The sequence below is a fragment of the Mastigoproctus giganteus genome, chromosome 13 (assembly GCF_048544385.1).
Source record: "Mastigoproctus giganteus isolate SK-2022 chromosome 13, ASM4854438v1, whole genome shotgun sequence".
NCBI lineage: Eukaryota > Metazoa > Arthropoda > Arachnida > Uropygi > Thelyphonidae > Mastigoproctus > Mastigoproctus giganteus.
Genome location: NC_143587.1, coordinates 7,437,537 through 7,464,527, shown reverse-complemented (window position 1 = coordinate 7,464,527; position 26,991 = coordinate 7,437,537). Strand labels below are relative to the sequence as shown.

The following is a 26,991-nucleotide window of genomic DNA, read 5'->3' as shown; positions in this document are numbered from 1 at the left end:
CACTTCCTGATTATGTTTAATACTCGAACTAGATTGGTACGCGCCAGTCCACTTCGAGTACTGGACTGGTGCACACCAATCCTCGAATACTCGATCCTTCTTTTATTGGACAGATCTTTTCCATTCTGATTCAGCGCCTCTCTCTCTCTCTCTCTCTCTCTCTCTCTCTCTCTCTCTCTCTCTCTCTCTCTCTCTCTCCATGAGGAAACATATGCCAGGAACATGGATAAGCCTGGACTTTTGGAGTTTTATTTCTATCTCATTATTATAACTATCACATGGTTTATGGGAAAAGAATCACTACGATTTTATTATAAAATTACAGTTTTTAGTGTTAGTTCTCCGCTAAAGTTATATAGTTGAGAAAAATCTCTCACACTTTAATTCTTATACAAAATAAAAATGATTTCTTCATTTCAGCATGCGCCATTAATCCTTTACAGTGAAATTATGGGGAATGTTTTCTTTAAAAATTGATAACCATCTAATAACTTTTAAATACAAAATCAGTGTCGTTTGTGTTTATAGAATACGTGCTGTAGAATATATGGTTATTGAGAGATGGATAACGAGGATAACATTAATTAATATATTTATTCATTTTATACAGTCCAACAAAAGTCTTAAGAACGAGGGAAGCTGAGTTGAAACGAATTAACTACGAGAAGAAAATGGCCACTTCTTAATCACTTCAATGTCTGTGGTGACTAGCTCGTCACAATTAATTCAAGGAACTTCTCAATCTATATTTCTTCACATCTGCAAACTCTTAACGATCTCCAGGCCCTCCCATCATCATCATTCCTCCTGGTAATGTCCATGGACCACTTGGCTGTGCTTGAGATCCTTGACCAGCAGGCTGAAATCCCGGTCCTTGTGGTGCACCATGTGCACCTGGTGCTCCTCCACCAGGTTGGTAGCCAGTTGCTTGTGGACCACCGTGTGTTGCTGGCACCCCTCCAGCTGGCTGGTATCCAGGACCTTGCCTATTTGGCTGATAACCTTGTCCACCTCCTACTTTGGGGCCTGGTCCTGTACCTGGTTGGTAACCTGGTCCTCCTGGCTGAGGACCTGGTCCTTGTCTTCCTGGCTGGTAACCTGGTCCTCCAGGCTGAGAACCTGGTCCTTGTCTGCCTGGTTGGTGTCCCAATCCTCCTCCTCCTGGTTGAGGACCTTGTCCTGTACCTGGCTGGTAACCTGGTCCTCCAGGCTGAGAACCTGCTCCTTGTCTGCCTGGTTGGTGTCCCAATCCTCCTCCTGGTTGAGGACCTTGTCCTGTACCTGGCTGGTAACCTGGTCCTCCAGGCTGAGGACCTGTTCCTTCTCTGCCTGGCTGGTGTCCCAATCCTCCTCCGGGTTGAGGACCTTGTCCTGTACTACCTGGCTGGTAACCTGGTCCTCCAGGCTGAGGACCTTGTCCTGTACCTGGCTGGTAACCTGGTCCTCCAGGCTGAGGACCTTGTCCTGTACCTGGCTGGTAACCTGGTCCTCCAGGCTGAGAACCTGGTCCTTGTCTGCCTGGTTGGTGTCCCAATCCTCCTCCTCCTGGTTGAGGACCTTGTCCTGTACCTGGCTGGTAACCTGGTCCTCCAGGCTGAGGACCTGATACTTGTCTGCCTGGCTGGTAACTTGGTCCTCCAGGCTGAGGACCTGGTCCTTGTCTGCCTGGCTGATGTCCCGATCCTCCTCCGGGTTGAGTGCCTGGTCCTTGTTTACCTGGCTTAAATCCTTGCCCTCTTCCTCCACTAGGTTGAGGACCTGTCTGGTATCCTGGGCCGCCACCAGGCTGGTATCCTGGGCCTCCACCAGGCTGATATCCTGGTCCTCCACCAGGCTGATATCCTGGGCCTGGACCTCCACCAGGCTGAGGGCTTGGCTGGTGTCCTGGTCCTTGTCCTGGTCTGTAAGGTTTTTGTGGCTTTCCAGGCTGCTGAGATCCAGGTGAAGGCTGAGGTTGACCATATGGCTGTTGTAACCCAGGTTGTGCTGGTCGACCACCCTGTGGATAGCGAAAACCCTGTGGAAGCTGACCACTGGGCCCAACCGGCTGATAACTTCCAGAAACAGGCTGCTGATCTAAAGTGTTTCCAATCTCCGCATTAAGATAATAATAGTTGGGGGCAGATTCACAGTCTGCGCTGTACCAGTAGTCACAGGCCAGGATCTGTTGATTAAAAATTGTACCTTCTCCACAGAGAAAGCTTTCTTTTCTTCCAAGGTGGCAAACGTGGTACACCTACAGAGGTAAAAGAAGATAATTATGATTCCATATAATTAATTCTTTTAAGTATGAGGGATAACGAAAAATACTAAAACTAATTTTACTACACAGAATGTAGACGATTATTAATGAAAACTACATATATTTAAACTTATGTGATATTTATCCCTAACATATTCGTACATATATTTTTATGTGTTGATTCAAAATAATCCTTGAAAAATCACCAAACTCGGAAAAAGAGAACATACTACAAGAAAAATAATGAACGAACAACAAACCATTGTGAAATTCTGTACGCTATTGAACAAAACAATATCAGTTTTCACAAACTTAAGGGAATCTGCAGCACCCATGTCCACAGTACTTAGATGCCATAAGTGGTTCAAGGTTGGAATAACCAGCACAGATCATGATCCTATTCCAGAACGTCTATCAACCAGCAATAGCTGATGTTGAGGTTTAGATCAGATTGTAGGAAGTTTTCTTTTAGCCAGCGAGTCGTTGATGGTTTTTCTTTCTGTTTTTTTTTACCAGTACAGCAAAAGCATATGGCTTCCCTGCACTATAGCGAATACTATTACTATTGTCACCCTCCTCTTTTGATACTGGGCTCCAAACCAGAGTGTAGCATATCTTACGTGACATAACATAATGTGAACATCTGGAAGCAGCCTTAAAAACATAACAATGAAATCAAGTGACTTTTATTGGACGGGACCCTTCCTATGAGAGACTATCCATGATCAACTTGCTCATCGTAAATGCTAAATTGATGGGAACTAACCAATAACAAAAAACACAACTTGGACGGACTGATAGCTGCATCTAGCCACCACTTGATTCGACTACTCCTACAAGGACGGACAATGGGTCCAAGCGCAACACTTTCCAGACTGAACCACCACATGATCTGAATCTAGGACAGAGTGGCCAATCCAGCAGCCACTGGGTACATGGGGTAAGATGGAGACACCAGAATGGTGCCCATTGGCGATCTGAGCTGAGTACTCTAATCTGGCTCACTTTCAACCCTCTTTCCCTTGGTGGGGGGAGGGGACGGTTTCCTGTCCTCTCCTCTTCCCCCTCTTTTCGTCTGGTGAGGGCGGGCCCACTGGTTCCTGGTGGGACCTACCCTTGTTGACTCCTTTTGGGGTTGCCGTCCCTATCATTGCCATACTTCTATCTGTCTCCCCTCCTTCAATCTTTATAGTTAAGGGATTATGGGTTGAAGGCTAGCTGGTTGGACGTGTTTGCCTTAGCTCTGCAGGCTGTTGATTGCTGTGCTAATTTAGTGAGTTTAATCCCATCGTCATCGTTTATTTTGTGTTCTCAAAATTATATTAATATTTAATCAGAGTTATTTACTAATCAAATAGTTATTTCCTTAACCTGGTGAAATTGCAATGTAATTACAGTGAAAAAAAGAAAAAAGCAATAACGCAGTATTAAGTTACTGACGACTGATTTGTAGATAGTGTTTATTGCTAAAGTTGATAGTTAATAGAATCGATCTTCTTGGCTACATTATATGCGATTACTTCGGATATTATTTTCCCCTACACTGCAGCATGGAGGGGAAATCGACGAGAAAATCATTACGAACTGGGGGATGAGGCTTCTGCTTTCCCCCCCTCTAGAGTTCCCAGATTGAATTCAGAACAAATTAAGAAGTTAGAAGGTAAATATCTCAAGGGAAAAAGTACTAAAGTTGTGAATACAGTGTCAAATTTGGATGGTTTGCAAGGAACAAGTGATGTTTCCCAGCAAAATACGGTTCAGGTAGAAGTAGTTGGAGAAATTACAAGTGTGACAACTGAACAGGGGGTGCAAATAAGTGATGAACTAGATGTTGATATTCAAGATTTGGCAGAGGTTGGGTTTGATGATTTTACAGATCTTAATGTAGATGGTGATTTTGATAGCTTATATGGAGATATTGCAAGAAGAAATCAGGAACCAATGTTCGTGAAAGTGACATCATTGTGTCAAATATTCAAGAACAGAGGTTATGTTATGACGTGTCAACTATGTATGAGTTAATCACTAAGTTAAAGAAACAAGTAGTAAACTACACTACAAGTGAGTCGAGCAAGATAACAAAGACGGCATCAAACTTTATATTAGATAAGTGGATTGACATTTAAGTTATTGCAACAGCTGTGCTGATTGATAATGAAAGACTAAAAGCAAAATTAGAAGAGATGGAAGTTAGAGTTGCTCTTTTTTGGTGAAATTGTGAGGGGCCAACCATTGCCTCCTGCTCAGGAAGAACAGCAAATTTGAGTTGATACAGTAGTGTAGTTAAGGAAAATAAGTGATGGTAATGAAGACGGTAAAATTGGTAATAGATGTGTGTGTGGAGGGGGGGGAGGAAGTAATAAGGAGAAACAGGTGAACACTTTAATATTAAGGGCAAATGTTAACGCACAGTTTACGAGTAGTCAGGAGGTCAAGAAGTGGTATTAAATGCCTTAAAGGATGATTTTAATGAAATTAAAGTGAGAACCTGCGAACGATACGAAATAAAGGTGTTTTGATAGAAACAGACAACAAAGATGATTTGAACAAAATAATAGGTTCAGAGACTTTAGTTAGTAAGGGTATTAATTATGATAAGTTGAAAACAAATAATCCTTCCATACTGGTGTACGATATTACGAGGGATGAAATAGTTGAGGACTTATATCTAAAGAATGTGAAGGACTATGTTACGATCTCGAAGAGGTAAAGAATGGAGTTGTATTTAGATTTAATAGTGGAAACAAGTTAAATTTGAATTGACTAACTGGGTTATTGGGGTGGCCTCAGAGTTGTTAAAATGTTTGTTTCTGAGAGACAGAATATTTTTGGGGTTTTCCTCCTATCAGTTTAGAAAATTCACAGTTGTGACCAAATGTTTTAAATGTTTGGGATATGGCCACTCTGCCAGTACTGTAGTCATAAAACAATGTCATGTGGTCATTGCGTTGGGGGGGGGCATGTTTATTCTGACTGTCAGCGCAGGGACCAACGTCCAAATTGTGTTAACTGTAAGCGTAGAGGTCGTGACTATGAACACTCTGTAAAAGATGTAAAATGTCCAGAATATGTAAAGCCCTTGAATTAGCAAGTACGCGCATAAATTATGGATAATGATAATAACGATTGTATTAAACAGTTTTGGTTAGCACATAATAGTGATAATAATCGGATATTAAACATAGTTCAATTGAATGGACAAAGGTCTCGCATGGTAATGAATGAAATTAGAATATATGCAATGGAAAACCGGTGTGATAGACTTTGTTTGCAGGAGCCATATGCATTACAGCATGAGAAGAGTTATATATTGGTATGTTTTCTTGTAACTGCAAACCTCATCCAAGAGTAGTAAGATTTGTGTGAGTAATGATACTCTTGAACAGTGTGAGATAAGAGCAGATAATAGAGATTATGTCAACGATGAGAATATCTCTTTTTACAGCAGAGGAGTTACTGTAGTCAGTAAACAGATAAATGTTGATAAGACTCCGGGGATTGATTTAATTGAGAAAAACAGTATCAGTAAGTTATTAGAGATATACCCTCCAGTTCTGCTTAATATGTATAACAAATGTCTATTGGAAGGCACGTTTTCTGGAAATGTGCCCTTCTGAAATTGTTGCAAAAACCAGGTAAAGAAAAAACAAGCTCCAGGAGCTTTTATCGCTGTTACCTAACCTAGGCAAGTTGTTTGAGAGATTGATTTTCCAACAATTAAGTGAATTCATGAATTTACAGCACATTGAGTTGCCGTTTCAGTATGGTTTTAGAAAATCTAAATCTACTGAGGACGCGATTAATGATTTAGTGCTTTATGTTAAAAATGCAGACAGTAAATATGTTCTTGCTCTGTTCATTGACTTTGCAGGAGCTTTTGATTCAGTCTGGCATGAGAGTATTCTTTACTCGTTAAGACAGCTCCATTGCCCAAGGAAAATATACCTGGTTGTAATAAGCTATTTAACTTCAAGGCACAGCATTTAACTTATAGGAAATTAGTGTCTAGGGGATGCCCACAGGGATCTGTGTTGGGTCCCCTATTTTGGAATTTGGTTCTGAAACAATGGCTTAAATTGAGACAGACAGTTTGCCATAAAATAGCATTTGCGGATGATCTGCTTATCTGTGTGCCTGGTAACTCAAGAAGGGATAGTGAAGAGAAGGCTGCAATGGTTCTTCAGAGTCTAACGTCATGGGTAAATAAATTAACAGTTTCAGAAGAAAAAACAGTCATGATGTTAATTAAAGGTCACCTTCATATCAATCGACCACCAAAAATTTTGTTAAATTGTAAGCAAATTAAATTTGTTACCCAAACTAAGTATCTAGGTGTTTTATTAGATGCTAGGTTAACTTTTGTTCCACATCTGAATTATTTGATGAATAAAATTAAGCGTTTTAGTGCAGCAGTAATGCGGATTTATAGATTAGAGTGGGGGCTACGTAGATTAGTTTTAAATCTTTATTATACCGCAGTTTTTCTGCCAATAGTGACTATGTATCATCAGTGTTGGTAACTTGTGTGAATAAGATTAAGTTTAAAGCCAAGTTAAATTCTGTGCAAAGGACAACGCTGTTGGCAATTCAGAGGGCCTGCAGAACAGTGTCAACAAATGCCCTGCAGGTATTAGCGGGCCACATGCCGTTAGATCTTTTTATAATATATAGAGCTTTCTGTTACCATATTAGGAAGCATAAGAATTTCACGTGCATCAACATTGTGTGACCTTAACATTCTCAACCCTAATTTTCAACCCTAAGGTTGAAAAGAAAAGAAAATATGAGAAGTTAATGGAAATCTGGCAAGCCAGATGGACGGATAGTATTACTGGTGCGGTCACAAGACGTTTTATTCCAAATGTTTCTTTTTCATGTTTTAAATTGAACAAGTGGTTTTTTTCTAGTTCATAAGGACGAGCATCAGGTAGCAGTTATCCTAGGCGATGACTGCTCTCTGGTGGTTGTATAAGTCCTGTATAAGGATAATAAAATAAGGGATATTAGGTGGATTTGGACAAATGTCTAGGGGCCACCAAAGACAATAATAATAAATAAATAATTCCCCTCCCCCATCTTTTCGTCTGGTGGTAGCGGGCCCCACTGGTTCCTGGTGGGACCTGTCCCTGCTGACTCCTTTTGGGGTTGCCGTCCCTATCATCGCCATACTTCTATCTGTCCCCCCCCTCCTTCAATCTTTACCCCTACTCTAACTTACCTCGCGTGTTTCTAATCTTAAATGTAATCTTAACTCTAACAAAACTATCAATTGTAACCCTTCACCTTAACTTAAACCTTAAATTAATCAAAATTCCAAAGTTCAAAAGTTTTTTTTTTATATATATATATATATATAGGCCTTTGCCACTGAAATCTTCAGAAACTTGGTGGGAGGGCCTGCCAGAGTACTGCCTGTTATGTACTCTGTTACGAACAGAGTACATAACACGGAGTTGGAGAAACCCCTGGGGCCATTAGACATCAAATAATTTACACTTTACTATTAACGATATTAAAAGTAGATCTGAGGATTTAATTAACAAGTACAGGAAAAAGGAGTTTGTATTAAATTTGAAAGTGTCTGTAATCCGGCCAAGACGGGATAAAAGGGAAACATATTGAGGACTTTGTCAATCAATTCGGCCTTGAAGAGACTCTGCAATGCTCATAGCGTAGAATTTTTTTCGGCGTGGTCTGTGCTTGTTAACAGAAGAGACTTAAGTCCTGGAGAGTAGGCACCTGCGTGGTGATCTGATTGAGGTGTGTAAAGCCTTGAATGGGTTGAGCAAGCTGAATGCTGATGGGTTCTTCCTCTTGCTCAGATTAAGAACCCAGGGGGCACAGATTCAAATTGAGGAAAGACAGTTGCAGAATAGATGTTCAGAAATTTGCCTTTAGCCAGCAGGTAGTTTATTGGTGGAACAGACTTCCATCTTTTGTTGTGGAAGTTGATAGCTTAAATAAATTTAAGGCTGAGCTGAACAGGCATTTGGAACGAATGGAGGAGTGAAATGGGAGGGTTTTTTTTTTTTTTGACTGATGCTACATAAGCTTGCTTTCTTGCATCGTATGCCTCTACTAATGCTGATTCTAATTCTAATATCTGCATGCCAATTATTTAGAGTTATCTTAATTTATGGTTTTTAACTGATGCCTAATTTACTTACTTGACATTGTGTAGCAACGTCTGCATACAATCCTGCATATAGCTGATCGTTACATTTAAAGCCGGTTATAGGAATTTCGCGGTAGTTGGGATAATCAACGCCTGCAGTGCCTCTAATAGACCCTGTTTTCCATCCTCCGTGGTCACCACCATCGTGACTACCGTGATGTCCCCCGCGATAGCTTCCATCATCGCTACCATGACCTCCGTGATGTTCCTCACGATAGCTACCGTCATCACTGTCTTCACCTCCCTGATGTTCCTTACGATAACTTCCATCATCATGGCCTCCGTGCCCATCATCTTTCCATCTTTTAACCTGAAAACAAAGAATAGTTTTAATTAAACTCTGCCTACAAATACAAACTGCACAGTGGCTATATATTTTTACGTCGATTTTCTTTTAAACCGGTACTTTGTTACACTGCTTTGCATTGCATTTAACAAAGTGCAGTACTGGTTTCAAAGAAAATCGAATTGATCATAATTCTTTGAGAACAAAACGGAACCGAGAGAGAAAAAAACTGGTGTTCGGAAAGAGCAGAAAAAAATATTCAACAAAATGGTTTTAGGTCGATGTGGAGGGGGACTACATCAAGTTCATACCAAGAATATTTTTCGGATGAACGTATTTTGCGTAAAAAATTTGGTTCTTTTAAGATCTTGTCGTAAAACTTATCGCACTCCATATTACAATTTTACTTTATAATTAGCGTGGCTTTCACGGTTGCAACACTTAATCTGGATTTCTATTTCGACCACATGCTATTCATTATGGAAAATATTGCTTCCACAGAAGCTGTACTTCCAGACAGGCAAAGAACAAATTCCACAACATTATAAAATCCTGGATAGCTAGACATTTTTCACTAATTTCAGAAAATATTTGAATCATCTATCAGATATAGAAATGTTTTCTTTATTCCATGTGTCCAACTGCCTGACAGCTATTGCTTTTATCACTGATCAAATATACTTTTGTTCGTGTAATAAGCTCCTCGTTGAAACTCTCCTATATTTCTTTTCATTTAGGTATCTTTCTCAGTAAACCCATTTAAATTTTTCAGTATTTCCAAGCTGCATTTCCACTTGTTTACATATTCTAAGCTGGGTTCGTTAAAGTTCTTAACTGCTTCAAAAAACTTGACCTCACTAATTTCACCTCCGTCTATTTAACATTTTTAATTTATTTTTAACATCTGTTGTTATGAAAATTTCGTTTTTTCTGGTTTCTAATATGTTTGTAAGATTTTCAATATTCATAGCTACTTCTGTAGCTGAAATATTATCTTTTTCAATAAAACTAATATATGTTTGGAATGTTGAAACGTGATCTCTTGTGAATGGTAGCTATAATTTCAAACAGGGATCTTCAAATAATTTTTCAACATATTTTTTCGGTCATATTTCCTTTCTCTTGAGAAAGGAAATATGACCGAAATCCGTCAAACATGCTTAAAATTCTATCAATTGATGGGCCTAAGGACAAAAATCTTGTATTTCCATGTTCTAATAATTTTGCATAACATAATTGTCTCCTGCAAATTCACAAAAGTTTTTAAGTTCTTCGACTCTGACTGTCTATATAAAAAAGTATTTGTATATTTTAACTGCAAAACAATCAGTATCGATTAGTAGACAGTCGACAACACACTGGAGACAATTGTGAATAATATAGCTAAGGTGAATAATATGGTGAATAATATGGCATAATAATATTACGAGAAATCTTTGGCAAAGGATGCAAATAAACAGCAAAGAGTTCTTTACTTACGTAAACTCTAGAAGGAAAGGGATGAATCACAGACCACTTAACATAGATGGATTGAATATTGATGAATATGCTCAGGTAGCTGACAAACTGAATGAGTATTTTGCATCTACATTTGCACATGAGGAGTCATTCAATGAGTGGAGTGCCAGAAGTTTATCAAACGCTAACACGGAGCTAAGTGATTTTGTAATAACTGAGAGCAAAGTGGAGGAGATATTTTTGAGGTTAAACATAAGGAAGGCACCTGGGGTGGATGGGATATATCCAGTTATATTAAAGGAGGCAGCAAAGGAAGTAAGCAAACTCTTAGCACATAATCATGAGAGCTTCCTTGGACTTAAAGGAGGTCCCCATGGACTGGAAGTGCGCAAATGTATCACCAATTCACAAGGGGGTTCAAAAGGTGACACAAGTAATTACAGACCTGTTAGTTTAACTTGTGTTCCGGGGAAAATAATGGAATCACTGGTTAAAGAAACATTGCAGGATCATCTAGACAAGCCTGCAGTAATAGTTAAGACACAGCATGGGTTTGTTAAAGGGAGGTCTTGTCTGACCAATTTGATTGGATACTATGATGTGGTCACAAAGGAACTGAATGCCATAAATAAGTTTGATATCATATACTTTTTTTGGATTTTAGGAAAGCTTTTGATACTGTTGCACATGGAAGACAGCTGTACAAATTGGAGAGATATGGCATTAAGGGTAAATTGCTACAATGGATAAAGGGATGGTTGAGTGGGAGACGACAGAGAATAGTAATCAATGGACGCTGCTCTTCGTGGACAGATGTTGTTAGTCGAGTTTCCCAGGGTTCAGTGTTGGGCCAATTGTTGTTTTGTATATTTATCAATGATGTTGATGAGGGTATATCAGATTTGATGTCCAAGTTTGTAGATGATACAAAGGTTGGCAGGGTTGTTAACGACAGTAAGACAGTTAGTTTCATTCAAATCCATTCTTACTTCATCCCGTATATATGGTGATAAAACGTTAGTAATTATTGCTTCGATTTTGTATGTGCGGGAGAAAATTTTGTTTGATAAATCTTTTCTATCAATTTTGACAAGCAGTCATTTGTACGAAAACTTGACTGTGGTGCACGGCATGATAGGCAAGAAGAGCTTCGCATGCTGCGATTTTATCACTTTCTTCATCATCATGTCTTACGATGAACGAGCTGATCCTTTGAATCGAATTCAAAGTTTACTCAGCATCCTTATGTTTCTGACTAGGTAGATGTTGGTTAATGTCACTCCTACCTCCATAAGCAACAGAAAAATGAACATCACAATTTATCACTATACCAATTATCCAGTTTAATAAATTTGAATTCTTTTTGAAGGTTTTCGGTAAATGTGCAATTTTTCCTTTTCGATATTTTAAATTTTGAGACTTAAAACTTTTAAAATTATAAAATAAAAACTTTCAAGTGTGTGTAGGCGACAATCGACAAGCACACACAACAAATACCGACTGCAGACTATTGATCAACTACTGATACGCAACATATTGCTGAACTGATGTTAAAGGCCTATGACAGTAACTGTCGGTCCCTTTCAGTCGTGGTGGCAACCACCGGCAGATGGAATTCTAGGCATTCGATCGATGCGCCTCTACCTGTAGTTACACGAATGACTACTACCCACAAGGCAGCCATCTTACGATATAATCATAATTATATTTAAGTCGAAATCATTGCAGCAAGGCATCATATGTTTAAGAGTATAAATAATCTATGTAATATTGGTGTACATACACCATAGAAAACTCTTAAATGAAAAAACTGTCTGTAGTGTGAAAGGGCATCATTTTATCTGTATCTCATATTGTGCTCATCCTTCACAACGAGTTGCCATGTATTGCACTACCTCGAATAAGTAACGCTTCACTAAAAGAGAAGACTATTGTTACTCATTCTCAGTGGGCACCACCACTCAGACGGCGCCGGTTCAAGGCTTGTTGGGCCTTCATCGGTGGGTGGGCAGTTGTGAAGAACTGGATTGTCATGTCTGCAATACCAGGGTATCTGCCTACCCACTGATGCACCCACCGGTATTGCACTATCTCCGGTGGGTGCGGGATTTGTGCCCAAGGCGCTAAAGGTAATAGTAGACCCAGGCAAGCTGCTTGTGCCTGGGGGCAGGCAGCGGCTGCATAGGTGTTGGCTGCTCCCTGGTGGCAAAGTGGACGTACACAAGCGATAAAAAGCTTTGCAGAGTTTCTGCACCAACACAGACGTGCAAGGTGGAGATGGGCTAAGGCCTAGGAGCCACCCTTGATACAGGTAAAACACACACACACACACACACACACACACACACACACACACACACACACACACACACACACACACACACGTGTTCGTATATAATACAGTATATATATATTTTTTTTTATATGTATAATGAGAATGCTAATGTATATAAAATGTATATATATCTTCTCTGTAAGTTTTTGTATATAATCTGTAAAGAATTGTGTGTATAAATAAATGGAAAAAAAAATGGAAATGGCCCACCCACTGATGAAGGGTCAATTTCTTTGAGTAGAATTTGGGGAAGTAGAAAATAAAAGCGAAAATTTTCTAAAAAAAATTCGAATAATTGAAATTTATACGAGAACTCAATAAATGTTTACACAGTAAGTAAATAAAGATTCATTTTTTTTTTTTGTTCAACTTACTCGAGCTGCGAATGAACTTTCCAGTAGTCCTGAAAAATGAAAATATACAGTATATTTAAAATTCATAATAACAAGTTTTGAATTTTTTTTAAATATAATTTCAATTGCTTTGAAAAATTATGGAGAGTAGAAATTTATTTTAAAATGCGATTCGTGGAGTCATCAAAACAACAAATAAGGAACCATTGAAAATTATGGGATACTAGTTATCCCATAATTTTCTAAAATAAATTATCTTAAACCTTCTAAAATAAGAAATAAGTTATTAGAAATAACTTCTGTTCCGGCTAAAGTGCCAGCTTATTTTAGTTTTTATTAAAATGAAAATTTGTTGCATTGTGGTAAAGATATAATTTGAAAAAGGGTTAAAGACTAAACAGGCGTTCCACAACTGAGATACCGGTATTTTTTTTTTTTTTTTTTCACGCATACTTTTGATTATCTTTATATCTTCGTATAGTTAACTCGCAAGGTTAGTCTGTAGAAAGTTAAACAATTTGAAGAAATAAGCCAAATTGTTCCACAGACAAATTTTTCAAGCAAAACATTCTCACGCAGTCGGATATTCTTTGAGTTGCATCACACATTTAGCAATCTAAAGGTAGTGCAATGCAATTTCTCCTTTACGAGATCATTTCGTACCGGTCAAAAGGGAACTATTTTCAAAACGTTAGATTTTTCAAGCTAAAGGGAGAAAGGGAGAGCGAGAAAATTCTTAACAACACCTGATTTAAAAATTCGAAGGAAATTTTTAATGGTCTTCGCAGTACATACAATCTGCAGCTTTTAATCAACTAGCGGATTACCATGCAACTACAGGCATGTCCTGCTTTTACGATTTTATTTAAATATTCAAGAACTGCCCTCGTCGGTCGCACAGTTGTATGACTACCGTCCTCCCCACACCGGTTGGAAGAGACCTGAGTTCGAATCCCATCATTGACAGGAAGAATTGTTATGGGTCTTTTTCCAACGGCTGATTTAGTCGATTTCATGCGAGAGTAGCATGACTTTTACTCCCGGAAAATCGGGTTTTTCGTCCAGCAAACAGAAAATCGACTGCAGAACACACAATTTACAGACAGTATGCGTGAAGGAATATAGCCGTAGTCGTTGATGCTCCTAAAACCGTAAGACAACAACGTTCAAGAACAAACTTGTATTACTGACATGAATCTTCAAGGTCAGGACCATTTTTGCTAGAGCTACTCCAAAACTGTGCTTCGCTGGTAATGTTTCTCTCTCTAGCTGATTTTCATGAAACCTTCGAAAAAAAAGTCCCGTTTTTGCATATAGAATATATGATGCATCACGTATCGGACCCAAAATCCTAGGGAAGAAATAAAACCAAGAGCGTCAGGCTTGGCCAGCCAGCGTGTAAAACTTCGGCTGGGCATATCAACATGGAGAAACGACAAGTGTTCCATCCATGTCGCTAACCCCTAACCGGGACAAACAGCGCAGATAATTTTTTTAAATTTTATCCTAGGATCCAATGCAAAGATATGCTGTATATATAGGATCCAATGCAAAAATTTTAAGTTAAATCATGTGCGTACAATTAGAATCGTTAAATGTAGCAATAGCACATTCATAACAATCCGTAATAAATAGGATTATTTCGTTGTAATAATAAAAAATATATATAATAGCGTAGCTTAATTTAATAAATTAAATTAAGCTACGCTATTATATTGTGTCAATTATAAATGGTACTTTAAGAGATCTACAATTTTCGAATTAAAAAATATATATTAAAATATATAACATTATTATATTTTATTATATATATATCTTATTATATTTTATTATATATATATATCTTATTATATTATTATATATATATATAAAATTTTATATATATATATATTTTTTTTTGTAATTGGAATAAAAGTTAATTTGATTGATACATACCAAGGACAACGACTATCCATAGAACGGAGTGTCGCATTGTCACTTATGTCGTCTGAAAATAAAAGTAAAATCTTGAGACGAAGTTCACATTGGAAATGAATTTTATTTTGTGGACCAAACTTTATAAATAGCACTAACTACTGTGCACGATACAATCAAAAAATAATTATTATACGGTTTACAATAATTAATCAAAAAATAATTATTATACGGTTTACAATAATTAATCAAAAAATAATTATTATAATTGTATATGTATTATACTGTATACGATAATCATTCATGAACTACTGTAGGAGACTATAATAATCGATCACAAAAATAGTATGTACGTAATATACAAATTTAATTTCACATCAAACATTTTCACGTACGTGATATCTGAATTAGTTTTTAATCTTCTCTGTCAATGAAATCATTTGACTTCAGGGCCGCATTTAAACTTGTGACTCTAAGCTAAAGCCCATTCCCTCCAGACTAAATAATAATAAATTAAATTTTTTTAAATTGAAAATAAATTAAATGGGCTGTATAAACAGGCTTCGATAGGTATGTAATGTATATTTATATAATATCGGTGTTTAGATACACCATAGATAACTCTTAATAAACTACAAAGTAGTTGTTGTAGGCATCATTTGCTGTTTCTCATATTGTGCTCTGCCTTCACGACGAGTTGCCATGATATTGCACTACTTCGAATAAGTAACTCTTCACTAATAGAGAAGACTATTGTTACTTATTCTCAGTTGAGTACCACCACCCAGACAGCACTGTTTCACGGCTATTGGCCGCTCATCAGTGGGTGGGTTTTTATATTATATTATATAGATACCAAACTCTTAAAGTATTATGCCTTGTGCATTTATTTATTTTAAATATTGACATCTACACCTCTTGGCATCTCTCATATTGTGTGATTAACTTCACAACTGGGTCGTCATGTCTGCATTACCAGGGTACCTGCCCACCCACTGATGAGCGGCCAATAGCCGTGAAACAGTGCTGTCTGGGTGGTGGTACTCAACTGAGAATAAGTAACAATAGTCTTCTCTATTAGTGAAGAGTTACTTATTCGAAGTAGTGCAATATCATGGCAACTCGTCGTGAAGGCAGAGCACAATATGAGAAACAGCAAATGATGCCTACAACAACTACTTTGTAGTTTATTAAGAGTTATCTATGGTGTATCTAAACACCGATATTATATAGATACCAAACTCTTAAAGTATTATGCCTTGTGCATTTATTTATTTTTAAGTAATGTATATTATAAAACGGCAAGTTACATTTGGGCATATTCTTTATTAACTTATGTTAAATAAATAACAAAATTAAATAATATAATTTAAAATTATTATCTATAAATTATATGTATGTGTATATCGCAAAAATTATTCTTTGGTTTTTGTAGATAGAAAAAGAAAAAACGTTCTGGTTTTATCGTTTTACTGTTGTCATCAAGAGGACGCTTGAAGTAGCAACCGATTACCGATTAACAATGATAGTCAAAACCATAAAAAGTATTGTCATCCTTTTGTATGATGTTTATTGTTTCTCTTGTGACAAGGGGCGCCCCGGTACCAAGGGTGCAAGGGGTGCACTGCAACAGGACGAAAACGTTCAAGGGGCGGCTGAAAACCTGAAACTTACATATACATATCAAGAATATTTTAAAGGGAGTGCCAAATTGCGATTTGCATCCGGGCGCCACATTCCCTAGGCACTCCGCTGCCTGTGACAATATTAAAAAGTATTTTTTTTAAGATGAGCGAGGCGCCTTGTAATGTGAGGCCCTAAGCTGTAACTTGTTTAGCTTATATGTAAATCTGGTGTCCTGTTCGGCTTAATACAATTGGCCAGTCTTCGTTAGGCATCAGCACTGGACCTCACGAAAATTACTGTCTCAATATGTTTTACAGTCGAAGCTCTTTATGGCGACCCTCTTTTTAACGTCCCACACGTTATAACGTCCTATGTAGTTGGTCCCCGCCAATTTTTCATTAACCTAATGCTATTTTATGAACAATCGATATAAAGCCCTTCCTATATAACGACCGTTTTCTCATTCTCTGTGAGTGATCGTTATATAGAGCTCCCACTGTATTTTCTTATTGCGGAGGGGGAGGATTATATTTCCATATTTATTTACTACATTTAACACATAATGTTATAGTTATCAAAAGCTCCAAATCATCAGTTGATATGTGGAGAGGATCAAGAGATTTGGACTCACTGAAAAAAAATATCGAAATTGGACTTTGGCTCTGGAACTGACTGCACAGTACAATATATTGGTTTGGAGTCCATCTCAAATTTCGTGTCGCCCATAGGCTGAGAAACACTACGACAGTAAAGGTCGGATTTAGCGAGGTGCAGTAGGGCAGTTGCTGTGGTGCCCAAGGGTGGAGCCCCTAGATTAGCAGGATTACTATTGGTCCAAGGACCTTGCCTTTCTCCACAACCTTATTTTAAGGGCTCTAAAAGTATGTGCGCCGGGGCCCCAGACTGCTACTTCGACATGACGAATTTAGAAAGCCTGTGCCTTGCTTTTGCAACACCCATATGTAAATGTGCCATTAAGGGAAATGGATTTAACTGCTTAACCTTAAATGACATTTAAATGTGCTATTAGAGGTTAAATACCATTAAGGGTATTTAAGAATCTTACAAAACCCCTAAAATCATTAAGTATATTTAACCCTTAATGGCGCATTTATAGCACACGCATAAACAAAAAAAGTAACTAACTAAATAAAACAAAACAAAATTAAATAAAAAATGAAATGAAAAATGAGCTTTGCGATTTGGCGAACCATTCAAAATTTCATTGAAATTGAAAAAATAGAAATCCGGCAATTCTTATTTGTCACAGAACCAATTCGGGGTCAGAAAAGACCTATCCACCGTTGACGCACTAGAAAGAATTGCGGAGGCCGCCAAACACTGTAATAATAAATACTTTCTCCTTATCTCAGTGGATTTTGCTGGTGCCTTGGATTTTATGATGTCACGTGCTGGAAAGACTCCGACAAGCAACAATCCAGAACAACCTGTATCGATGCTTACAATCTTACCTCCAAAATAGAAGAGTATCCGTCACCACTCCTTACTGCCACGTTACCAGACCGGTTCACAGGGGCTGCCCCCAGGGTTCTGTCCTGGGGCCGCTCCTGGGGAACATGGTTCTGGATGGATTCCTCAATCTGGATTCCCTTGTGCTGCTGACTAAGGCTGACAGCAGGGCACAGCTGGAACTAAATGCAAATCGCACAATTAATATACTCCAGGAACGGACCAAACTGCACCATCTAACCATCTCAACAGCCAAGACAAGTTCCATCCACTAAAAGGAACCCTTGATACTCGACAGCCTCGGCAAATCAAAGTCAATGGAGCGCCTATCAAATTGCAGTTAAAACTGAAGTACTTGGGGATTGTACTAGATAAAGTCAGCATGAATTGTTGAGGAGTCTTCCATCCTGCAGTGGGTTGATAATGGCTGCACTTTACTTTACTTTTTACTAGATAAAAACCTTTACTACACCCTACACCTGGAGCATCTTAGAACAAAAATTAGAAAACTATCGGCACTTATAGCCAGAATAACCCGCAAAGACTGAGGCTTAAAAATAGGTCCTTCTCCCTCTTATATAAGTCAGTCTTCATCCCAGCCGTAACATATGCTGAGGGGATGTGGCAAAATTCGGCAGTGAACAAAAAAAATCTTGAATTCATTCAACGCTCCATATTACTTACGACTACCAGAGCTTGTTGCACTGTCAGCACCCACGCACTGCAGGTCCTAGCTGGATCCCTTCCCCCTGGACCTGGAGGAAGTTTTGCGCTGTGGGCTGCTGTACCAATTCTCGAAAGGAAGAGCGGTAACTCACATGAATTTCACTGTTAATCCAGCAATCAGCAAAACCGTACAACACAAAAGGCTTACAGAATACCTAAAAGACACCTGGCAGAACCGATGGAATTTATCCACCAAAAGAATTATTACCAAGAAGTTCCTCCCAGATATCAGCAGTGTGTATTCACTCTCCCCGGCATGACTATCTCCTGGACTATACATCACATTTTTACTGACTGGGCATGGCTCCTTTAGAAGAAAGCTGCACGAATTTGGTCTCACAGACACCTCTGTTACTGTACCTGTGGCCAAGAAGAATCCTGGGAGCACCTCCTCCATGAGTGAGACCTCTTCGAGGACCTGCGGGGACAACTACACACGACTATCCACTCACTACTTAGAAATGAAGATCACGTCATTTTACAGGAGCAGGACAACTACAGGGCCTTCACCCACTTTGTCCAGCTGCTGTTTACAAGACGAAGAACCCTTTTACCTCCCTAAAGTAAATTACACACCATAATAGGAGTAGGGGCCCACCCTTTGGACCCAAATACTGGACATGACACACTATCAAGTTAAGCGACGTATAGAAGGCCATTTGGCGCTCTCTACCCAGCACTAGCGAGGTACCTTTTAACCAATTCCCCTGGCGGAGGGAGAGGAACTTGTTCCCCTCACCCCCTCTCCCATCTTCCTTCTGGTGGGGCACGGGCATGCTCCACTGCTTGCAGGGACCATCTACTCTATCGGCCCCTTACTTCCTTTTCCTCCCCCAAGAATAGATCGCGTTCATCTTTTATTTCTTAGGTCCTAGCCACTGAAATCTCAGGAAAGTAGGTGGCAGGACCTGCCAGAGTAGATTTGTCTTAATGGTACACCCGGTCGGCCTCCCCGTGGCTGGGTATGGTAAAGTTGGGGCCCGGCGGCTAACAGACCGGATGAATAATAGGCACGACACACTACATGTTACATGATCCATACACTTTTAAAATCTCTGGCTTTGACAGGGTACTGTCACTCGATATACAGAACATACGCAGAGATGGGAGAAATCCCAGGAGCCATTAGACCCTCAACATACCTATACCTATATTCATATATCACATAGGCTTTCCATATACTGTATATTAATAATAATAATAATAAAATTAGTTAATAAGTTAAATCGTATACATTTGTGATTCCATGCAGAGATAACCAGAGGAATCTTACAAAACAATGACTATACAAGCATGTTCACCAAGCACAGAAACACAAAGTTATTCTACAAAATAGCCATTGAAAACAAAATATCAAAATAGAGAATTAATCCTAATAAAAACAAACAAGACTACAAATTCGGCATAACATAAAATGACATCAGCATACTAGGACCGGCCTGCACACCTATCCTTTACATACAGTAAGATCAGCCAAGGTGTCATCGCGATATGACTTGTCAGTAGACCATAGGTCAATGTTGAGCGAGTTAAAAGTGTTCAAAGTCATATTGGTACTTTTAGTTTCTTTTTTGTTGTCTAAGTGAACTTAAATCCCTTTCTTCACGCGTAATTTTATTAGATTTTAAATCTAATGAAACTGTTATTGAAAAATTCTCTGAAAAGGTTAAATTTACTTTCAAATAACATAAAAAATATATTGCCACACCAAGATATTAGATAGATCAATAAATAGATTTGGGCCGGGAGTTGGAAGATATTTGGAGTATTCTTCAAACCAGTAATTCACAATCCTTTTCCTGTATGAAGTCTAGCTCGGAAAAATTGGGAATGGCATGCTATTACAGTTTTTTTTTAGCAGATTGTTCGTACTGGCACTTTTTTTAAAAAAAGTTCATAGAAAAAGGCAATTTTTTTTTCAGTTTTCTTCATAAATTGAAAATCTTTGGTTTGATGGCATTATATTTGGATTTCATTAAAGCTTGTAAAATTTTGCAAGAAAGGCTGCTGTACAAATTGCAGCAAGCATGTCAAGAACAAGTTACTGCTATGGATAAAGGGATGGTTGAGTGGTAGAAGACAGAGGGTGGTTATAAATGGGCACTTCTCTTTAAGGAATAATATTATTAGTGTAATCCTTCAGGGTTCAATTTACAGTATTTACTAATGATGCTGATGAAGGTGTATCAGACTTAATGTCTAACTTTGCAGATGATATGAAGGTTGGTAATTAATCACAGTAATCAGGATATGCTACTACAACGAGATGTAGACAAATTAGGCCGATGAGCTGAGAGGTGTTAATTGAGGTGTAGCATTGGTAAATGCAAGGTACCAATTACACCTCATTAGATCCCACATTAACATACCAATTAAGAGATACCGCGCTCAAAGTGGTGAAGAAAGAGAGAGACCTATGAATAATTGTACAGTCCGACGTGAACTTCTCTGAATAGTTCAGCCAGGCTGCTAGAACAGCTCATTGGGTTCTATAAATGATATACGGGAATTTTTTCCAGTAGGGATAAGGAGGTGATTATCTCGTTGTATGAGGAAATGGTTAGGTCACATCATGAATATTTCATGCAGGTCTGAAAGCATCATTTTAGGAACGATGTGGATCTGTTGGAATGGTGCAGAGAAGAGTAACGAAATTACTGAGAGGGAAGAGAACGGTGCACTTACCAGGAAAGACTTCGGTTCTACAAATTGGAGCGCTTGGAAACTAGGCACTTCCGTGGAGATCTGAATGAAATGGGTAAGGCTTTAAATGGATTGAGTATAGTGACGATAATATGTACTAAACTTTTCTCAGACAATGCACGCAGGGGTCATAAACTGGAATTGTGAAATTGGAAAAGGATGGCTGCAGGACAGATATGCGAGAATTTGCTTTCAGTCAGAGTGTTGATTGTTGGAAAAAATTACCATCCAATGTTATGGAAGTAGGTAGTTTAAATAAGTTTAAGGAAGAATTAAACGCATAATCACAGGGGATGGATAAATGAGGTGGGTGGCTTTTTTTTTTTTTTTCAATGATGTTATATAAGCTTGTTTACTTGCATTATTTATCACTACTACTACTACTACTACCAATAATAATAATAATAATAATAATACATCAGAAGCTAGCGAGGAAATACCAGTTGACAAAAGAAAGTGTATCATACTACAAGTACGAACCCCAGGCAGTACTAGAGACCAGAACCCACAAGCTGTACTGGGACCGCGCCATAATAACGGATAAGACCATCCAGCACAACAGACCGGACATAACCCTTGTGGACAAGATGGAAAAGGCTACCTATCTGATTGACATAGCGGTGCCCAACACTAGCAACGTCCAGAAAACCCAAGAGGAAAAAATTAGGAAGTACACGAACCTGAGACATGAGGTCAAGGAGATGTGGCATATGCAAGAAGTATCGATCATCCAGATCATCGTATCAACCACCGATATGGTACCAAAGACTCTACATAGCAGCCTAGCGGCAATAGGTCTCCCAGAGAACACTTACAAGGAACTCCAGAAAGTCGCAATCCTGAACACCTGTAGGATAGATAGTCAGAGATTTCCTCGATCAACAGTAACACCAGACATTACAACCACCCTGTGTACTTGGTAGCAGTACTCGTCACGGAGTGGAATCCCCCAATCAGGGAGAAATAATATAAGAGCAACCATAATAATAATAATAATAATAATAATATTATTATTAATCAGAAAAAATAGAGAAATATTAATCATACTGCATCCAGTGTGGCGCCGAATAAAGTCACTCGCGTTCAGGCCTTAGGCAGAGGGATCGGTTCGAAAAATCAGAGACGGTCTCCCGAGGTAGACAGTGGAGCAAGTGGCGCTATCCGCCGTATGGCTACCACAAGAGAAGGGCAAGACCATCCACCCTGTCAACTGGAAGTGCTTCCTGCGCAACTGCGCTAGTGACTACCCAGGAGGGGAGAAAACGCCAACGCATGAAGTGGAGCAACGAAATAAATACGTACATCATGCAAGCATACTACGAAATAACGAAGCTGGAGACCGATATGACAACTTACAGGGCGAGACTACATACCAAGTGGTTGGAACGATTCCCGGAATTGTTCCAGCCACTTGGTATGTAATCCTTTCCCATGTGCGTCTGTTCCGACGTGCCATTGGCCCCTAGTTCGTGTTTATGGATGATAATGCCACTCCCCATCGCACTGCAGCTGTTGATATGCTTTTGGAAAGTGAGGACATTGTTCGTATAGATTGGCCTGTCCGTTTCCTTCGATCTAAATCCCATCGAACACATATGGGATGCTCTGGGGAGACACCTAGCGGCACGTCCACGCCCACCAGATAATGTTCACTAGCTGAAGATGGCGCTGACAGAGGAATGGACGATGTTACCGCAAGAACTTTTCAACAACATTGTTCTAAGTATGGACAGGCTGTGCAAAGCCTGCATCAACATTAGGGGTGGCCATATCTTCTACTGAGGATCACTTCTTCCATTTGTTCCATCTTTGGCAGTGATGCATCTGTATCATGGCAGCCAGTGCTATGTTGCCATTTTCGAATAAAGTCCCTCTGTACAGTTTTGTTTCCGTTGTTGTGTCGGTGGTGTTGTTTCCTTCATCATTTATGTACTTCACGAGGTTCCTTTGGTATGCTTTTCCCATATACAGGCCGCTCCTATGAGAAACTACAGATGAAAACCTGACTGGTCCTTAAATTTTGCACACCAGTGTTGGAAAAAGGATGACCGTACCAGGAAAGACTGCTTTTGTGAGCTAGAGACCTTGGCAACCAGTCACCTTAGAAGGGGATCTGATTGAGGTTTACAAGGCTCTTCTGTTGTTATAAAGAATTCCAGAACTAGGGGCCATAAATTCAAATTACAGGGGAAGAAGTTTAGATTAGGTTGTAGGAAGTTTTCTTTTAGCCAGCCGGTTGTTGATTACTGGAAGAAGCTGCCTTCGCAGGTAGTTGAAAGACTATCTGCGTAGGTAGCTAACAGTTTAAAAAAATCCAAAGGTCAACCAGATAGTTATCTACGTGAGGAAGGAAGCGCATAATTTGTATCTTATCTACTTTACTTTTTTTCTTTTTTGACCGGTGAAACAAATGCCTCTAGCTTCCTGGCACTATATGGCTAATACCTAATACTGACACAGTTAAAAACTAACAGATATCTATCAGTTAAATAATTTTAACAATAATTTAATTATTAGCCTAATGATAATTAATTATTACTGGCTCAACAGCTTCCAATAGTCTTCAGGGCTCAATACTCTATGTTTTTTTTTTTAATTTTTCGCTGGGAACTCTAATTAAATAGCGCCAGGAGAAGATGTGGAGTTTTTTTGGGAGAAAAATTTTATTACAGAAACGTTGGCTTTTCAATTCGAAAAAAACAAAACAAAACAATAATTTGTTGGTACATATTAGTGATGGCAATCTAAATGATGCAAGGGAACAAGACTTGTATACAGCACCGGGAAGTGGGGGGGATTTTCCGTTACTGCTAATAATTTATTTAAACCTGCTTTAAATTTATTATACAGTGCACAATTATAGGTGAAAGTTTATTTGAACAGTCATTTACTCTTCGGCCGAATGCAAATATCCGTGCATCTATTCTTCAACCAACCTTTTCGAATTTAAATCTGTGTCCTTTGTGTTTCACCAGAAAAGGTAGAGCTGCCATCAGCATATAGTTTACGTGACTCTTTTAAAGCCTTATACACTTCAATTAAATCACCACGCAGATGCTTAGTTTCCAGAGATTGCAATTTAAATTGTAATCTCTGGAAATTGCAATGCAAGAAAAAAAAACCAGTCTTTCTTGGTAAGAATATCCTTTTGTGCCACAACTAATCTTATTGGTCTTAACGCTTTTAGGAAACTACTCTTTCAGAGGATCACCTCTTTTTCCTTCTGGAAAAGCTCCTGTATATCATTAACAGAACCCCATGGGCTGTTCTAGCACAGAGAATTTCATATCAGACTGTAAAATTACTCTTCGATCTTTTTCTTTATCAACCACCTTGAATTTGGTACACCTTTGTATCGTCAGAAAACTTTGACATCAAACTTCAAATACTTAGATCAATATCATTAATACATATTAAAAACAATAAGAGCACAACACTGGCCCATGCAGTACCGTACTCATCACCTTAGTTCGTGAAGAACAGTGGCTATTCATAACCAGTCTTTAGCTACTAACTTAACCATCCTTTTATCCATAAACTTCCCCCTGATGCTACATTGCATCGATTTAGACAACAGCTGTACGTGTGGAACAGCATTAGGTCTTTTCTGAAATCTAAGTATATGCTATCAAAACTGTTCTTTGCATTCAGTTCTTCTGTGACACTTCATGATAGTTAATGAGATTGATCTACTGTTAACAAATGCACACTGCATTTGCCTTGTGGTTACACATCCTATCAAGATGATCTTGCATTCTTTCTGTAACCACAGATTTCATTAGTTTCCATAGCACAGAAGTCAAACTTAGAGATCTGTAGTTATCCATTTCGCCCTTTGAACCAATGTAAATTGCAGATGAATACCTGCAATTTATTATAATTTATGGTCGGTTTAGTTGTTTTCATAGATGAAAAAATTCTGATTTTCAGGGGATGGTGTAAGAGTTTATATATAGTAATAGATGCGCAAGTTTTGGTTATTTGCCTATTGTTTGTTTACATAGAGAAGTGTAACCAAGGGAAAAGTGAAGAGCAGAATTATCCGCGTTGGTGATGCAGAAATTTGAGTTGGAGAACAGGAGATGCATGATGCAAAAGTTTGAACAAGAGAGTAGGATATGCATGATGGAAATTTGAATAGGAGAATATGAGAAGCTTTGCAAATCTCAAATTTATAGGGACTTCTCTTGAATCTAAATATGTTCTCCTTATTAGGGTTAAATTTTAACTAACTCTTTTGCTGAATTTTTAATAAAATTTGGTAGATTTTATCAACTTTGTTCACTTTTAGCTTTTAGATGGTGTTCCCTCAACACCGTGGGGTTGAGAGAACTCTTAGCCTTTCACATCGTGGCAGAGTTAGTCGGTCTCGGAGAGGGAGCACATGATTTTCCCCTTCAAACGGTTTTCTCATGCAGTAAAACAAACCCGACCATATATACAATCTATTTACACACACGATTCACTGATGCCTTCGATTTAGTTCCCTGACCCAGTGATAGCCAAGACAATAATAAAATAGCTGTGAAACTTTGCCTTTTAGTTTTTCTCTGTTACTATTGTTCTCCAAGCTGTTGTTCACTCTGTTTACAAAAATGTGTTCGTGTTACGCAGTATTATGCGCAACACTGAACATGAATTTATTGAAGTGAATGGCAAGGAGACTTCGTTCAAAGTTCTGTTACACGAGAACTTCACAACCTCAATGAAGCTAAAGCACTACTGGGCTTGTAGAAAAAAAAAAAAGGAAGGTAAGTATAAATAATATTAGAACGTCCTGTTCCAAATTGTTTTAACTGGCATGGTTTCAACTGTAACGAAGATAGGCAGTTTGTTTATTGACCCTGACACAAGGAGTAACTTCTCACGTCACACGTTTCTATCAGGAAACTGCGTGTCTTAGCGTGCCAAAATGGCAAGGTCATCGAGAAGGAAAAACCACAAATCCTGTTGAAAAGTCTGACTTGTAAGAGGTAAACCTTGAATGTAACATACAAAATACAGGGTGTCCCAAAAAGGTGTAACCAATTTTAAATGTTTGTAACAAATGTAATTTTAATGATAGAAATACAAAACCTGCGCTAAATGTGAGAAAAACAGTTGAAGTTTTTACTTCAATAATCCGTTCCAATAATCCGTTCTTTTCTTTTGCAGATTGTGACGATTGTCCTGAAGTAGAGAGGTAACAAATGGATCCCGTGACCAAAGCACAGGTAGTGGAGTGGTTTATTGAAACCCGGTTTGAAACGCAGGTTCAGCGTAATTTGAGAAGTAAATACGGGATAAAGCCACCAACCCGTAACAGCATCAGAAAGTGGTATCAGCTATTCAAGGAAACAGGTAGCGTCCATCCTAAGAAAAGCCCTGGTCGACCAGCATTGATGCAGGAAAGAGTGGAAGTTGTGAGAGACGCATTCGTTCGTAGTCCTCGAAAATCCGTTAGAACAGCAGAATAGCAACAGGCCATCCCCAAGACTTCAGTGCATAGAGTGTTGCAAAGAAAATTGAAAATGCACCCTTGTAAACTGCAGATTCTCCAGCACATAACCCAGGATGACCGTGTGAAACGTAAACAATTCGCAGAAGACATGTTGGAGAAAATTCAAGATGAACGTGTAATGACACAGATTTGTTTCACGGACGAGTGCACATTTCATGTTTCGGGAAAGGTGAGTAAGCAAAATGTCAGAATTTGAGAGACTG

At 38.7% G+C, this 26,991-nt stretch overlaps 1 protein-coding gene across 10 annotated transcripts in view; it reads right to left on the bottom strand.

The window, feature by feature from the left end:
• Window positions 1–575: 575 nt before the first annotated feature.
• LOC150075745 (uncharacterized) overlaps window positions 576–26,991 on the bottom strand; it is a 29,663-nt gene continuing 3,247 nt past the window's right edge. The window contains exons 2-6 of one of the 10 annotated variants that reach the window (XM_090388198.1): window positions 14,785–14,836; window positions 12,871–12,899; window positions 8,410–8,727; window positions 1,186–2,236; window positions 576–1,038 (exon numbers count right to left, since the gene is read on the bottom strand). In XM_090388198.1, coding sequence (XP_090244324.1) covers window positions 770–1,038; window positions 1,186–2,236; window positions 8,410–8,727; window positions 12,871–12,899; window positions 14,785–14,821 — 1,704 coding nt within the window. In that variant the 5' untranslated portion in view covers window positions 14,822–14,836 and the 3' untranslated portion in view covers window positions 576–769. Of the gene's footprint in view, window positions 2,237–8,409; window positions 8,728–12,870; window positions 12,900–14,784; window positions 14,837–26,991 lie in introns of all 10 variants that reach the window. The other 9 variants (XM_090388194.1, XM_090388196.1, XM_090388197.1 and 6 more) reach the window with 9 other exon arrangements.